Source organism: Prorops nasuta, unplaced genomic scaffold, assembly GCF_024137725.1.
Source record: "Prorops nasuta isolate Cenicafe-Biocafe unplaced genomic scaffold, Cenicafe_Pnas_1.2 PNAS00026, whole genome shotgun sequence".
Classification (NCBI taxonomy): Eukaryota; Metazoa; Arthropoda; class Insecta; order Hymenoptera; family Bethylidae; genus Prorops; species Prorops nasuta.
Genome location: NW_027116823.1, coordinates 2,851,169 through 2,867,943, shown reverse-complemented (window position 1 = coordinate 2,867,943; position 16,775 = coordinate 2,851,169). Strand labels below are relative to the sequence as shown.

The window sequence follows — 16,775 nt, the reverse complement described above, 5'->3', positions numbered from 1 at the left end:
TTGAATACTTATATAGGACAAGGGGGTTCACATGGGGTCATTGAGTACTTATATAGGACTAGGGTGGGTCACATGGCGTCATTGAGTACTTATATAGGATTAGGGTGTGTCACATGGGATCATTGAGTACTTATATACGACTAGGGTAGGTCATATGGGGTCATTGAGTACTTATATAGGACAAGGGATGGTCACATGGGGTCATTGAGTACTTATATAGGACAAGGGGGGTCTAATGGGGTCATTGAGTACTTATATAGGACTAGGGTGGGTCACATGGCGTCATTGAGTACTTATATAGGATTAGGGTGTGTCACATGGGATCATTGAGTACTTATATAGGACAAGGGATGGTCACATGGGGTCATTGAGTACTTATATAGGACTAGGGTGGGTCACATTGGGTCATTGAGTACTTATATAGGGCTAGGGTGGGTCACATGGGGTCATTGTGTACTTATATAGGACTAGGATGGGTCACATGGGGTCATTGATTATTTATATAGGACTAGGGGGGTCACATGTGGACATTGAATACTTATATAGGACAAGGGGGGTCACATGGGGTCATTGAGTACTTATATAGGACTAGGGTGGGTCACCTGGGGTCATTGAGTACTTATATAGGACAAGGGGGTTCACATGGGGTCATTGAGTACTTATATAGGATTAGGGTGGGTCACATGGGGTCATTGGGTACTTATATAGGACTAGGGTGGGTCACATTGGGTCATTGATTATTTATATAGGACTAGGGGGGTCACATGTGGTCATTGAGTACTTATATTGGACTAGGGTGGGTCACATGTGGTCATTGAGTATTTATATAGGACTAGGGTGGGTCACATGGGGTCATTGAGTACTTATATGGGACTAGGTGGGGTCACATGGGGTCATTGAGTACTTATATAGGACTAGGGGGGGTCACATGGGGTCATTGAGTACTTATATAGGACTAGGGTGCTTTACATGGGGTCATTGAGTACTTATATAGGACTAGGAGGGGTCACATGGGGTCATTGAGTACTTATATAGGACTAGGGTGGTTGACCTGGGGTCATTGAGTACATATATAGGACTAGGGTGGGTCACATGGCGTCATGGAGAACTTATATAGGACTAGGGTGGGAAACATGGGGTCATTTAGTACTAATATAGGCCATGGGGGGAGGGTCACATGGGGTCATTGAGTACCTATATAGGACTAGGGTGGGTAACATGGGGTCATTGAGTACTTATATAGGACTAATGTGGGTCACATGGGGTCATTGAGTACTTATATAGGACTAGGGGGGGTCACATGGGGTAATGAGTATTTATATAGGACTAGGGTGGTCACGTGGGGTCATTGAGTACTTATATAGGACTAGGGTGGGTCACATGGCGTCATTGAGTACTTATATAGGATTAGGGTGTGTCACATGGGATCATTGAGTACTTATATAGGACAAGGGATGGTCACATGGGGTCATTGAGTACTTATATAGGACTAGGGTGGGTCACATTGGGTCATTGAGTACTTATATAGGGCTAGGGTGGGTCACATGGGGTCATTGTGTACTTATATAGGACTAGGATGGGTCACATGGGGTCATTGATTATTTATATAGGACTAGGGGGGTCACATGTGGACATTGAATACTTATATAGGACAAGGGGGGTCACATGGGGTCATTGAGTACTTATATAGGACTAGGGTGGGTCACCTGGGGTCATTGAGTACTTATATAGGACAAGGGGGTTCACATGGGGTCATTGAGTACTTATATAGGATTAGGGTGGGTCACATGGGGTCATTGGGTACTTATATAGGATTAGGGTGGGTCACATTGGGTCATTGATTATTTATATAGGACTAGGGGGGTCACATGTGGTCATTGAGTACTTATATTGGACTAGGGTGGGTCACATGTGGTCATTGAGTATTTATATAGGACTAGGGTGGGTCACATGGGGTCATTGAGTACTTATATTGGACTAGGTGGGGTCACATGGGGTCATTGAGTACTTATATAGGACTAGGGGGGGTCACATGGGGTCATTGAGTACTTATATAGGACTAGGGAGGTCACATGGGGTCATTAAGTACTTATATAGGACTAGGGTGGGTCACATGGGGTCATTGAGTACTTATATAGGACTAGGGTGCTTTACATGGGGTCATTGAGTACTTATATAGGACTAGGAGGGGTCACATGGGGTCATTGAGTACTTATATAGGACTAGGGTGGTTGACCTGGGGTCATTGAGTACATATATAGGACTAGGGTGGGTCACATGGCGTCATGGAGAACTTATATAGGACTAGGGTGGGAAACATGGGGTCATTTAGTACTAATATAGGCCATGGGGGGAGGGTCACATGGGGTCATTGAGTACCTATATAGGACTAGGGTGGGTAACATGGGGTCATTGAGTACTTATATAGGACTAATGTGGGTCACATGGGGTCATTGAGTACTTATATAGGACTAGGGGGGGTCACATGGGGTAATGAGTATTTATATAGGACTAGGGTGGTCACATGGGGTCATTGAGTACTTATATAGGACTAGGGTGGGTCACATGGGGTCATTGAGTTCTTATCTAGGACAAGGGTGCGTCACATGGGGTCATTGAGTACTTATATAGGACTAGGGTGGGTCACATGGGGTCAATAAGCACTTATATAGGACTAGGGTAGGTCACATGGGGTCATGGAATACTTATATAGGACTGGGGTGGGTCACATGGGGTCATTGAGTACTTATATAGGACTAGGGTGGGTCACATTGGGTCATTGAGTACTTATATAGGACTAGGGTGGGTCATATGGGGTCACTGAGTACTTATATAGGACTAGGGCGGATCACATGGGGTCATTGATTATTTATGTAGGACTAGGGGGGTCACATGGGGTCATTGAGTACTTATATAGGACTAGTGTGGATCACATGGGGTTATTGAGTACTTATATAGGACTAGGGTGGGTCACATTGGGTCATTGAATACTTATATAGGACAAGGGGGGTCACATGGGGTCATTGAGTACTTATATAGGACTAGGGTGGGTCACATGGGGTCATTGATTACTTATGTAGGACTAGGGGGGTCACATGGGGTCATTGAGTACTTATATAGGACTAGGGTGGGTCACATTGGGTCATTGAGTACTTATATAGGGCTAGGGTGGGTCACATGGGGTCATTGAGTACTTATATAGGACTAGGGTGGGTCACATTGGGTCATTGAGTTCTTATATAGGGCTAGGGTGGGTCACATGGGGTCATTGTGTACTTATATAGGACTAGGATGGGTCACATGGGGTCATTGATTATTTATATAGGACTAGGGGGGTCACATGTGGACATTGAATACTTATATAGGACAAGGGGGGTCACATGGAGTCATTGAGTACTTATATAGGACTAGGGTGGGTCACATGGCGTCATTGAGTACTTATATAGGATTAAGGTGTGTCACATGGGATCATTGAGTACTTATATAGGACAAGGGTTGGTCACATGGGGTCATTGAGTACTTATATAGGACTAGGGTGGGTCACATGGGATCATTGAGTACTTATATAGGACTAGCGTGGGTCACATGGGGTCATTGAGTACTTATATAGGACTAGGGTTGGTCACATGGGGTCATTGAGTACTTATATAGGACTAGGATGGGTCACATGGGGTCATTGATTATTTATATAGGACTAGGGGGGTCACATGTGGACATTGAATACTTATATAGGACAGGGGGGGTCACATGGGGTCATTGAGTACTTATATAGGACTAGGGTGGTTCACATGGCGTCATTGAGTACTTATATAGGACTAGGGGGGTCACATGGGGTCATTGAGTACTTATATATGGCTAGGGTGGGTCACATGGGGTCATTGAGTACTTATATAGGACTAGGGTGGGTCACATGGGGTCATTGAGTACTTACATAAGTCTAGGGTGGGTCACAAGGGGTTATTGATTACTTATGTAGGACTAGGGGCGTCACATGGGGTCATTGAGTACTTATATAGGACTAGGGTGGGTCACATTGGGTCATTGAGTACTTACATAAGTCTAGGGTGGGTCACAAGGGGTTATTGATTACTTATGTAGGACTAGGGGCGTCACATGGGGTCATTGAGTACTTATATAGGACTAGGGTGGGTCACATTGGGTCATTGAGTACTTATATAGGACAAGGGGGTTCACATGGGGTCATTGAGTACTTATATAGGATTAGGGTGGGTCACATGGGGTCATTGGGTACTTATATAGGACTAGGGTGGGTCACATTGGGTCATTGAGTACTTATATGGGACTAGGTGGGTCACATGTGGACATTGAATACTTATATAGGACAAGGGGGGTCACATGGGGTCATTGAGTACTTATATATGGCTAGGGTGGGTCACATGGGGCCATTGAGTACTTATATAGGACTAGGGTGGGTCACATGGGGTCATTGAGTACTTACATAAGTCTAGGGTGGGTCACAAGGGGTTATTGATTACTTATGTAGGACTAGGGGCGTCACATGGGGTCATTGAGTACTTATATAGGACTAGGGTGGGTCACATTGGGTCATTGAGTACTTATATAGGACAAGGGGGTTCACATGGGGTCATTGAGTACTTATATAGGATTAGGGTGGGTCACATGGGGTCATTGGGTACTTATATAGGACTAGGGTGGGTCACATTGGGTCATTGATTATTTATATAGGACTAGGGGGGTCACATGTGGTCATTGAGTACTTATATTGGACTAGCGTGGGTCACATGGGGTCATTGAGTATTTATATAGGACTAGGGTGGGTCACATGGGGTCATTGAGTACTTATATGGGACTAGGTGGGTCACATGTGGACATTGAATACTTATATAGGACAAGGGGGGTCACATGGGGTCATTGAGTACTTATATAGGACTAGGGTGGGTCACATTGGGTCATTGAGTACTTATATAGGGCTAGGGTGGGTCACATGGGGTCATTGTGTACTTATATAGGATTAGGATGGGTCACATGGGGTCATTGATTATTTATATAGGACTAGGGGGGTCACATGTGGACATTGAATACTTATATAGGACAAGGGGGGTCACATGGGGTCATTGAGTACTTATATAGGACTAGGGTGGGTCACATGGGGTCATTGAGTACTTATATAGGACTAGGGTGGATCACATGGGGTCATTGATTATTTATATAGGACTAGGGGGGTCACATGTGGACATTGAATACTTATATAGGACAAGGGGGGTCACATGGGGTCATTGAGTACTTATATAGGACTAGGGTGGGTCACATGGGGTCATTGATTACTTATGTAGGACTAGGGGGGTCACATGGGGTCATTGAGTACTTATATAGGACTAGGGTGGGTCACATTGGGTCATTGAGTACTTATATAGGGCTAGGGTGGGTCACATGGGGTCATTGAGTACTTATATAGGACTAGGGTGGGTCACATGGGGTCATTGAGTACTTACATAAGACTAGGGTGGGTCACAAGGGGTCATTGATTACTTATGTAGGACTAGGGGCGTCACATGGGGTCATTGAGTACTTATATAGGACTAGGGTGGGTCACATTGGGTCATTGAGTACTTATATAGGGCTAGGGTGGGTCACATGGGGTCATTGTGTACTTATATAGGACTAGGATGGGTCACATGGGGTCATTGATTATTTATATAGGACTAGGGGGGTCACATGTGGACATTGAATACTTATATAGGACAAGGGGGGTCACATGGAGTCATTGAGTACTTATATAGGACTAGGGTGGGTCACATGGCGTCATTGAGTACTTATATAGGATTAGGGTGTGTCACATGGGATCATTGAGTACTTATATAGGATTAGGGTGGGTCATATGGGGTCATTGAGTACTTATATAGGACTAGGGTGGATCACATGGGTCATTGAGTACTTAAATAGGACTAGGGTGGCTGACCTGGGGTCATTGAGTACTTATATAGGACTAGGGGGGGTCACATGGGGTAATTGAGTACTTATATAGGACTAGGGGGGTCACATGGGGTCATTGAGTACTTATATAGGACAAGGGTGGGTCACATAGGGTCATTGAGTACTTATAAAGGACTAGGGTGTCTGACCTGGGGTCATTGAGTACTTATATAGGACTAGGGGGGTCACATGGGGCCATTGAGTACTTATATATGGCTAGGGTGGGTCACATGGGGTCATTGAGTACTTATATAGGACTAGGGTGGGTCACAAGGGGTCATTGATTACTTATGTAGGACTAGGGGCGTCACATGGGGTCATTGAGTACTTATATAGGACTAGGGTGGGTCACATTGGGTCATTGAGTACTTATATAGGACAAGGGGGTTCACATGGGGTCATTGAGTACTTATATAGGACTAGGGTGGGTCACATGGCGTCATTGAGTACTTATATAGGATTAGGGTGTGTCACATGGGATCATTGAGTACTTATATACGACTAGGGTAGGTCATATGGGGTCATTTAGTACTTATATAGGACAAGGGATGGTCACATGGGGTCATTGAGTACTTATATAGGACAAGGGGGGTCACATGGGGTCATTGAGTACTTATATAGGACTAGGGTGGGTCACATGGCGTCATTGAGTACTTATATAGGATTAGGGTGTGTCACATGGGATCATTGAGTACTTATATAGGATTAAGGTGTGTCACATGGGATCATTGAGTACTTATATAGGACAAGGGATGGTCACATGGGGTCATTGAGTACTTATATAGGACTAGGGTGGGTCACATTGGGTCATTGAGTACTTATATAGGGCTAGGGTGGGTCACATGGGGTCATTGTGTACTTATATAGGACTAGGATGGGTCACATGGGGTCATTGATTATTTATATAGGACTAGGGGGGTCACATGTGGACATTGAATACTTATATAGGAAAAGGGGGGTCACATGGGGTCATTGAGTACTTATATAGGACTAGGGTGGGTCACCTGGGGTCATTGAGTACTTATATAGGACAAGGGGGTTCACATGGGGTCATTGAGTACTTATATAGGATTAGGGTGGGTCACATGGGGTCATTGGGTACTTATATAGGACTAGGGTGGGTCACATTGGGTCATTGATTATTTATATAGGACTAGGGGGGTCACATGTGGTCATTGAGTACTTATATTGGACTAGGGTGGGTCACATGTGGTCATTGAGTATTTATATAGGACTAGGGTGGGTCACATGGGGTCATTGAGTACTTATATGGGACTAGGTGGGGTCACATGGGGTCATTGAGTACTTATATAGGACTAGGGGGGGTCACATGGGGTCATTGAGTACTTATATAGGACTAGGGAGGTCACATGGGGTCATTAAGTACTTATATAGGACTAGGGTGGGTCACATGGGGTCATTGAGTACTTATATAGGACTAGGGTGCTTTACATGGGGTCATTGAGTACTTATATAGGACTAGGAGGGGTCACATGGGGTCATTGAGTACTTATATAGGACTAGGGTGGTTGACCTGGGGTCATTGAGTACATATATAGGACTAGGGTGGGTCACATGGCGTCATGGAGAACTTATATAGGACTAGGGTGGGAAACATGGGGTCATTTAGTACTAATATAGGCCATGGGGGGAGGGTCACATGGGGTCATTGAGTACCTATATAGGACTAGGGTGGGTAACATGGGGTCATTGAGTACTTATATAGGACTAATGTGGGTCACATGGGGTCATTGAGTACTTATATAGGACTAGGGGGGGTCACATGGGGTAATGAGTATTTATATAGGACTAGGGTGGTCACATGGGGTCATTGAGTACTTATATAGGACTAGGGTGGGTCACATGGGGTCATTGAGTTCTTATCTAGGACAAGGGTGCGTCACATGGGGTCATTGAGTACTTATATAGGACTAGGGTGGGTCACATGGGGTCAATAAGCACTTATATAGGACTAGGGTAGGTCACATGGGGTCATGGAATACTTATATAGGACTGGGGTGGGTCACATGGGGTCATTGAGTACTTATATAGGACTAGGGTGGGTCACATTGGGTCATTGAGTACTTATATAGGACTAGGGTGGGTCATATGGGGTCACTGAGTACTTATATAGGACTAGGGCGGATCACATGGGGTCATTGATTATTTATGTAGGACTAGGGGGGTCACATGGGGTCATTGAGTACTTATATAGGACTAGTGTGGATCACATGGGGTCATTGAGTACTTATATAGGACTAGGGTGGGTCACATTGGGTCATTGAGTACTTATATAGGACTAGGGTGGGTCATATGGGGTCACTGAGTACTTATATAGGACTAGGGTGGATCACATGGGGTCATTGATTATTTATGTAGGACTAGGGGGGTCACATGGGGTCATTGAGTACTTATATAGGACTAGGGTGGATCACATGGGGTCATTGATTATTTATATAGGACTAGGGGGGTCACATGTGGACATTGAATACTTATATAGGACAAGGGGGGTCACATGGGGTCATTGAGTACTTATATAGGACTAGAGTGGGTCACATGGGGTCATTGATTACTTATGTAGGACTAGGGGGGTCACATGGGGTCATTGAGTACTTATATAAGACTAGGGTGGGTCACATTGGGTCATTGAGTACTTATATAGGGCTAGGGTGGGTCACATGGGGTCATTGAGTACTTATATAGGACTAGGGTGGGTCACATTGGGTCATTGAGTTCTTATATAGGGCTAGGGTGGGTCACATGGGGTCATTGTGTACTTATATAGGACTAGGATGGGTCACATGGGGTCATTGATTATTTATATAGGACTAGGGGGGTCACATGTGGACATTGAATACTTATATAGGACAAGGGGGGTCACATGGAGTCATTGAGTACTTATATAGGACTAGGGTGGGTCACATGGCGTCATTGAGTACTTATATAGGATTAAGGTGTGTCACATGGGATCATTGAGTACTTATATAGGACAAGGGATGGTCACATGGGGTCATTGAGTACTTATATAGGACTAGGGTGGGTCACATGGGGTCATTGAGTACTTATATAGGACTAGCGTGGGTCACATGGGGTCATTGAGTACTTATATAGGACTAGGGTTGGTCACATGGGGTCATTGAGTACTTATATAGGACTAGGGTGGGTCACATGGGGTCATTGATTACTTATGTATGACTAGGGGGGTCACATGGGGTCATTGAGTACTTATATAAGACTAGGGTGGGTCACATTGGGTCATTGAGTACTTATATAGGGCTAGGGTGGGTCACATGGGGTCATTGATTATTTATATAGGACTAGGGGGGTCACATGTGGACATTGAATACTTATATAGGACAAGGGGGGTCACATGGGGTCAATGAGTACTTATATAGGACTAGGGTGGGTCACATTGGGTCATTGAGTACTTATATAGGGCTAGGGTGGGTCACATGGGGTCATTGTGTACTTATTGTTCCGTCGAACAATTGATAGGGACGCCGACAGAAGAACGACGCTCGAATAAAGGCCTACTCCTTGGAAGCAATCGGCGGCAATATTATGATGCGCATTGGAAAGGCTCGGTGTCGGGCGGCGGACAAGTTTAGTAGAGCTAAGATAGCTGAGGTGAAGAGTTGTATAGCGATATTGGTTATATAAAATAAAGGAATTCAGAGGAGGTTTTATGCCGAAAGGCTTTCCTACCTCGAGCATACGGCTCAATTGTGATTGTTATAATTTAATAACCCTTCTAAACCCAGGACATTTTCATGGATGAACAAAGGAGGGATAGACACTAATGAACATGGTGCCTCCTGTGAGGTTATAAGTGACAGATAAAGATGAATTATAGGGAATAAGTGGAAAACGAAGTGATTTAGTGAAAACGACGGACCAAAAGGTACTGTAATATATTTAATAAATTAGTACCAAACTAAACAGACCATCATGGCGAACCAAACAAAATACAAAAAAGTAAAGGCAATTCTGAAAGTTCAGTTAACTCAATTACAAAATGTGTTAAATCGAGACCATTGTGAAAAATCAAATATACAATTAAGATTAGAAAGGTTGAATGAAAAATATGATCAAGTCGAAAGGTTGTATGAGGAAACAACCTCTACAGAAAACGACGACGAACAATTACACGAATTCACTGAACTACAAGATCGATTTTTTGAACTAGTCTCACAAGCAAAAGATAAGATCGAAAGATTGAGTCCTCCTCTTTTAGAAAATAATAATCAATCAATTAGTGTTGATTCAGGAACCGCGAGTAAAATCAAGCTTCCGTTAGCCAACTTACCGAAATTCGAAGGGAATTATGAAAATTGGATATCTTTTAAAAATACATTTACCGCCATGATTGATACACGCGGAGATCTTAACGATGTAGAAAAATTAATATATTTACGTTCGAGTTTAATAGGGAATGCAGCGCAGAAAATAACAATTTTTGAAAATTCTGCCGAAAATTATAAGTTAGCTTGGGATTTATTGCGGGATTCGTATGAAATTAAGCGTTTAATTGTTTCAAAACACTTACAAGCAATTTACGATATAACACCTTTAAAATTCGAGTCACACGATGGATTAATACAACTAGCAGATACCGTGCAACAACATATGACAGCTTTGGAAACGCTAGGTGCGTCAGTAGGTAGTGATATGCTCGTTTTTCTAATTGAACGAAAACTCCCAGAAGAGACAGTAAAAAAGTGGGAAATGACCCTTACCAATGACGAACTTCCATCGTTTCAGCAATTACGCAAATTTTTAATGGAAAACGCGGTACGGGCCTCTAAGAGAGAACAAAGGGAACTGCACACTAGTTCAAATTCAATAGGAGGGGATCAACCTGCCGCTAAGAAATTCAAGTCGGAAAAAAGACATAATGTTTTGTATACAAACACGACAAATTGCATAGTTTGTAAAGATCAACATTTGTTATATCAATGCCCAGAATTTTTAAAGATGACTGTCCCTAATCGTATAGACTCAGTAAAAAGGGCTAAACTTTGTATAAATTGCTTGCGTAGACATACAGGACAATGTATGCGGTCGAAATGTAAGCAATGTCATAAAAAGCATAACACTTTATTGCATTTAAATAAGGAAGAATTAAAATCGCAAGGGAATTCCGCGGTAGATAAGACAAATTCATTATGACTAGATGAGAAAAATTCAATTGTAACTATGGTTTCAAGAACGAAAAATATGCCAGCTTTAATAATGACCGCAATCGTACGCATTCGTACAGGCAACGGAGAATTTATACAAGGCCGGACTCTGTTAGATACATGTTCTACCGCACACCTCGTAACAGAAAAATTTGCCAAAAAACTTCACCTCCCATCAAAATCAGGTTCTATAACAATAAATGCTATAAATACCATGCAAACCATATCGCGGTCATCAATAGAAATTACCTTTTACTCACAGTATTCAAATTTCCAAAAAACATTATCGTTTTTGATCATTCCAAAAATTATAGATTTCATTCCGTCGGAAGCATTTCCTAGAGAGCTAATAGATATTCCATCACATTTAAATTTAGCAGATCCTCTATTTCACATACCTAATGATGTCGATTTATTAATAGGAGCTGGTGCCACTTTGTCAATGTTTCGAAAAAAAAGATCTGTGCTGAATAATATAAAAACTGATTTAGTTTTGCAAGAAACCGAACTAGGTTGGGCAATCGCAAGTAGTTCAACGTCATCGAACACTTGTCAATCATTAGTTAATCGAACATCCGAGCTTTCAAGTCAAATCGCGAAATTTTGGGAAATGGAAGAGATGTATACTGAAGACAATGTTAATGATGAAGGAAGGGAATGCGAGAGTCACTATGTTATGAATGTAAGTCGTAACGATTCGGGTAGATATACAGTCCGCTTACCTTTCCGCGAAGGTATAGAAAGAGATTTTAAAAATACTAAGACATTAGCGCTTAGAAGGTTTCATGGAATAGAAAATAAATTTAAGGATCCATTTATCAAACAACAATATAATAATGTAATGCAAGAATATCTTGATTTGGGTCATATGATTGAAGTTAGCAACACAGATGATGATGGTTATTTCATGCCACACCATGCAGTCATTAAAAACAGTAGTCTTACAACTAAGGTAAGAGTCGTTTTTGATGCCTCAGCCAAGGTTCGTACGGGAAAATCTTTAAACGAAACACTTATGGTAGGACCGACTATACAAAATTCAATATTTGAACACATTTTAAGATTTCGTCAATTTAAATATGTTCTAATAGCGGATATTGAAAAAATGTACCGCCAAATATTGGTACATAAGGATGATAGAAAATATCAGAAAATCCTGTGGCGAAAAAATGGATCAATAAAAACTTTTGAATTAAATACAGTAACTTTCGGGGTGTCATCAGCGCCATTTTTAGCTATCCGAACATTACATCAACTAGCTGAAGACGAGGCATTAAGGTATCCAAAGGGATCGTTTAATTTGAAAAACCGAATGTATGTAGATGATCTGATTACGGGTGCGAATTCAATACAAGACTTGCAGGAGATACGGAATGAAATAATAGATATTCTAAAGGAGGGTGGATTCAATATAAGGCAATGGGTCTCTAACAACGCACAAGCATTGAATGATCTTACGAAGGATTCAATTCATTTTAATCTATTGATGGACAAAGAATCTGAATTAAAAACTTTGGGCATATATTGGAACAATAAAATCGATCAAATGTCATACAAGGTGAATTCAATCCAGCTCACGAGCAATTTAACAAAACGCAATATTTTGTCCCAAGTGGCAAAAATATATGACCCATTAGGATTATTGGGCCCAATTATAATGTACGCAAAATGTATCATGCAATGGTTATGGAAATGTAAGATTTCATGGGACGAACCAGTGCCTAATGAAATAAGATCAAAGTGGTACTCGTTCAGTCAACAATTTCATATGATCGAAAATATTAGCATTGAACGGTACGCAATAGTCGATAATCCATGCAATATAGAACTCCACGGGTTTTGCGATGCGAGTCAATATGGATATGGTGCGTGTATTTATATAAAAACGAAAAATACACAAGGCGAAAGTAAATGTCAACTATTATGTGCTAAATCGAGGGTTGCACCTATCAAGGAATTGACAATTCCCCGTTTAGAGCTTTGCGCAGCTTCAATTCTTGCGAAATTGTACCAAGATACTATTAAGGTAATAGATTTAAAGCCGAATGATATATTTTTATGGAGTGACTCTATGATTGTGATACATTGGATTAATATGCAAGCGAGTAAATTAAAACCATTCGTAGCAAATAGAGTCACTAGCATTTTAAAAATGACATTAGCCTCATGGTGGTGTCATGTAGCTTCGGAAAACAATCCGGCAGATGCACTATCACGTGGGCAAATGCCTAAGGAATTTGTAAATAACCAAAAATGGTTTACGGGTCCCCTTTATATAAAAAGGCAGGAGTTTGCCCGGCCAACACACAGTATTTGTCGGATCGATGTTATACCGGAGATACGTAAAACGACATGTTTATCAACAACCACTAGTAATCCAGAATTTTTTGGAACCTTTTCTTCGTATCGCAGATTAATCCATGTAACAGCGTGGTGTTTAAGATTTCGTCGATTAAACGTTTATAAGGGGTTATTATCGGTACAAGAGACGAATGAAGCTGAAATTCGAATTTTGAAATTGATACAAGCTAACGTATTTAATGCGGAAATCAAATGTATAAAGAAATGCGGAGAATTAAAAGGGAATCGATTGTCATTTTTCTGCCCTTTCATAGATAATAAAGATTTACTTCGAATAGGTGGACGTCTTGAGAAGGCTGATATACAATTTTCCGCGAAACATCCAATTATATTGCCTTCACGTCACCATGTTACGGATTTGATCATTCGGGAATGCCATATAAGGAATCATCATGCCGGAATTCAAACAACGTTAGGAATATTAAGACAAAAATTTTGGATATTAGACGGAAAAAATCAAGTCCGACATATTATAAGAAAATGTATAAGATGTATCAGATTTAGAGCAGATACGAATACGTATCAAATGGCTAATTTACCTAAGGTTCGAATACAAGACGCTAGACCATTTAAAAGTGTTGGCATAGATTATTGCGGACCATTCTATTTAAAAGAAAAAAAGTATCGAAACCGCAATAAGGTCAAAACATATGCCAGCATGTTTATATGCATGGTAACCCGTGCTGTACATATAGAAATAGTAACAGAAATGACTACTCAAGCCTTTTTGGCAGCATTAAAGAGGTTCGTATCTAGACGAGGTGTTCCAAGTGACATTTATTCTGATAATGGTCCGAATTTCATTGGAGCAAAAAACGAATTACAAGAATTATACTTATTACACCATGAGGAATCTTTTAAGACAGAAACTAATAATTATGCTTTATCGAAAGGAATTAATTGGCATTTTTCTGTACCATTAACTCCACATTTCGGAGGAATTTGGGAAGCAGCTGTAAAAACGTATAAACATCATCTTAAGCGTGTAGTTGGAAGTCACTTGTATACTTATGAAGAGTTTATTACTCTTGCCATAGAGATCGAAGCAATAATGAACTCTAGACCTATATGTTCACTCTCTTCAGATCCAAACGATCCTATGGCTTTAACGCCAGCACATTTCTTACTTGGACAACCACTCACGATGATTCCTGAAGAAGATGTGACAACGGTACCACAAAATCGATTAACATCTTGGAGATTGATTACCCAAGCTCGACAACATTTCTGGAAACGTTGGTACATCGAGTATTTACACGAGCTTCAACGTAGACAAAAATGGACCACCAAAACAGAAAATATTAAGGTCGGAAATGTGGTATTAATTAAGGAGAAAGGATTACCTTGCATGCAATGGGCTCTTGGAAGGGTTCTACAAGTTTTTACCGGCAGTGATGGGATTGTACGAGCTGCTCTCCTTAAAACATCAACTACCACTGTTAAACGTTGCGTTAAATTATTATGTGTATTGCCTACTGAATAATTTAATAATGTAAGGTCAAATTTATATAGAATAAGGGTAATACAGATGTTGCTGCCTATTGCTTCCAACAGAGGGGGAATGTGTTCCGTCGAACAATTGATAGGGACGCCGACAGAAGAACGACGCTCGAATAAAGGCCTACTCCTTGGAAGCAATCGGCGGCAATATTATGATGCGCATTGGAAAGGCTCGGTGTCGGGCGGCGGACAAGTTTAGTAGAGCTAAGATAGCTGAGGTGAAGAGTTGTATAGCGATATTGGTTATATAAAATAAAGGAATTCAGAGGAGGTTTTATGCCGAAAGGCTTTCCTACCTCGAGCATACGGCTCAATTGTGATTGTTATAATTTAATAACCCTTCTAAACCCAGGACATTTTCATGGATGAACAAAGGAGGGATAGACACTAATGAACACTTATATAGGACTAGGATGGGTCACATGGGGTCATTGATTATTTATATAGGACTAGGGGGGTCACATGTGGACATTGAATACTTATATAGGACAGGGGGGGTCACATGGGGTCATTGAGTACTTATATAGGACTAGGGTGGTTCACATGGCGTCATTGAGTACTTATATAGGACTAGGGGGGTCACATGGGGTCATTGAGTACTTATATATGGCTAGGGTGGGTCACATGGGGTCATTGAGTACTTATATAGGACTAGGGTGGGTCACATGGGGTCATTGAGTACTTACATAAGTCTAGGGTGGGTCACAAGGGGTTATTGATTACTTATGTAGGACTAGGGGCGTCACATGGGGTCATTGAGTACTTATATAGGACTAGGGTGGGTCACATTGGGTCATTGAGTACTTATATAGGACAAGGGGGTTCACATGGTGTCATTGAGTACTTATATAGGATTAGGGTGGGTCACATGGGGTCATTGGGTACTTATATAGGACTAGGGTGGGTCACATTGGGTCATTGATTATTTATATAGGACTAGGGGGGTCACATGTGGTCATTGAGTACTTATATTGGACTAGCGTGGGTCACATGGGGTCATTGAGTATTTATATAGGACTAGGGTGGGTCACATGGGGTCATTGAGTACTTATATGGGACTAGGTGGGTCACATGTGGACATTGAATACTTATATAGGACAAGGGGGGTCACATGGGGTCATTGAGTACTTATATAGGACTAGGGTGGGTCACATTGGGTCATTGAGTACTTATATAGGGCTAGGGTGGGTCACATGGGGTCATTGTGTACTTATATAGGACTAGGATGGGTCACATGGGGTCATTGATTATTTATGTAGGACTAGGGGGGTCACATGTGGACATTGAATACTTATATAGGACAGGGGGGGTCACATGGGGTCATTGAGTACTTATATAGGACTAGGGAGGTCACATGGGGTCATTAAGTACTTATATAGGACTAGGGTGGGTCACATGGGGTCATTGAGTACTTATATAGGACTAGGGTGCTTCACATGGGGTCATTGAGTACTTATATAGGACTAGGAGGGATCACATGTGGACATTGAATACTTATATAGGACAAGGGGGGTCACATGGGGTCATTGAGTACTTATATGGGACTAGGTAGCGTCACATGGGGTCATTGAATACTTATATAGGACTAGGGTGGGTTACCTGGGGTCATTGAGTACTTATATAGGACTAGGGTGGGTCTCATTCGGTCATTGAGTACTTATATTGGACTAGGGTGGGTCACATGGGGTCATTTAGTACTTATATAGGACTAGGGTGGGTCACATGGGGTCATGGAGTACTTATATAGGACTAGGGTGGCTGACCTGGGGTCATTGAGTA

At 41.8% G+C, this 16,775-nt stretch overlaps 2 protein-coding genes across 2 annotated transcripts; both read left to right on the top strand.

The window, feature by feature from the left end:
- The first annotated feature begins 9,754 nt into the window (after positions 1-9,754).
- Positions 9,755-11,124, top strand: LOC136782416 (uncharacterized). Its single transcript, XM_066741841.1, has 3 exons — positions 9,755-9,763; positions 9,809-9,856; positions 9,898-11,124. Exons 1-3 carry the CDS (start codon positions 9,755-9,757, stop codon positions 11,122-11,124), a joined length of 1,284 nt encoding a protein of 427 aa, XP_066597938.1.
- A 27-nt stretch (positions 11,125-11,151) lies between these two features.
- Positions 11,152-15,113, top strand: LOC136782415 (uncharacterized). Its single transcript, XM_066741840.1, has 2 exons — positions 11,152-14,961; positions 15,009-15,113. The coding sequence occupies exons 1-2, from the start codon at positions 11,152-11,154 to the stop codon at positions 15,111-15,113; spliced, it is 3,915 nt and encodes a 1,304-aa protein (XP_066597937.1).
- Positions 15,114-16,775: the final 1,662 nt, after the last annotated feature.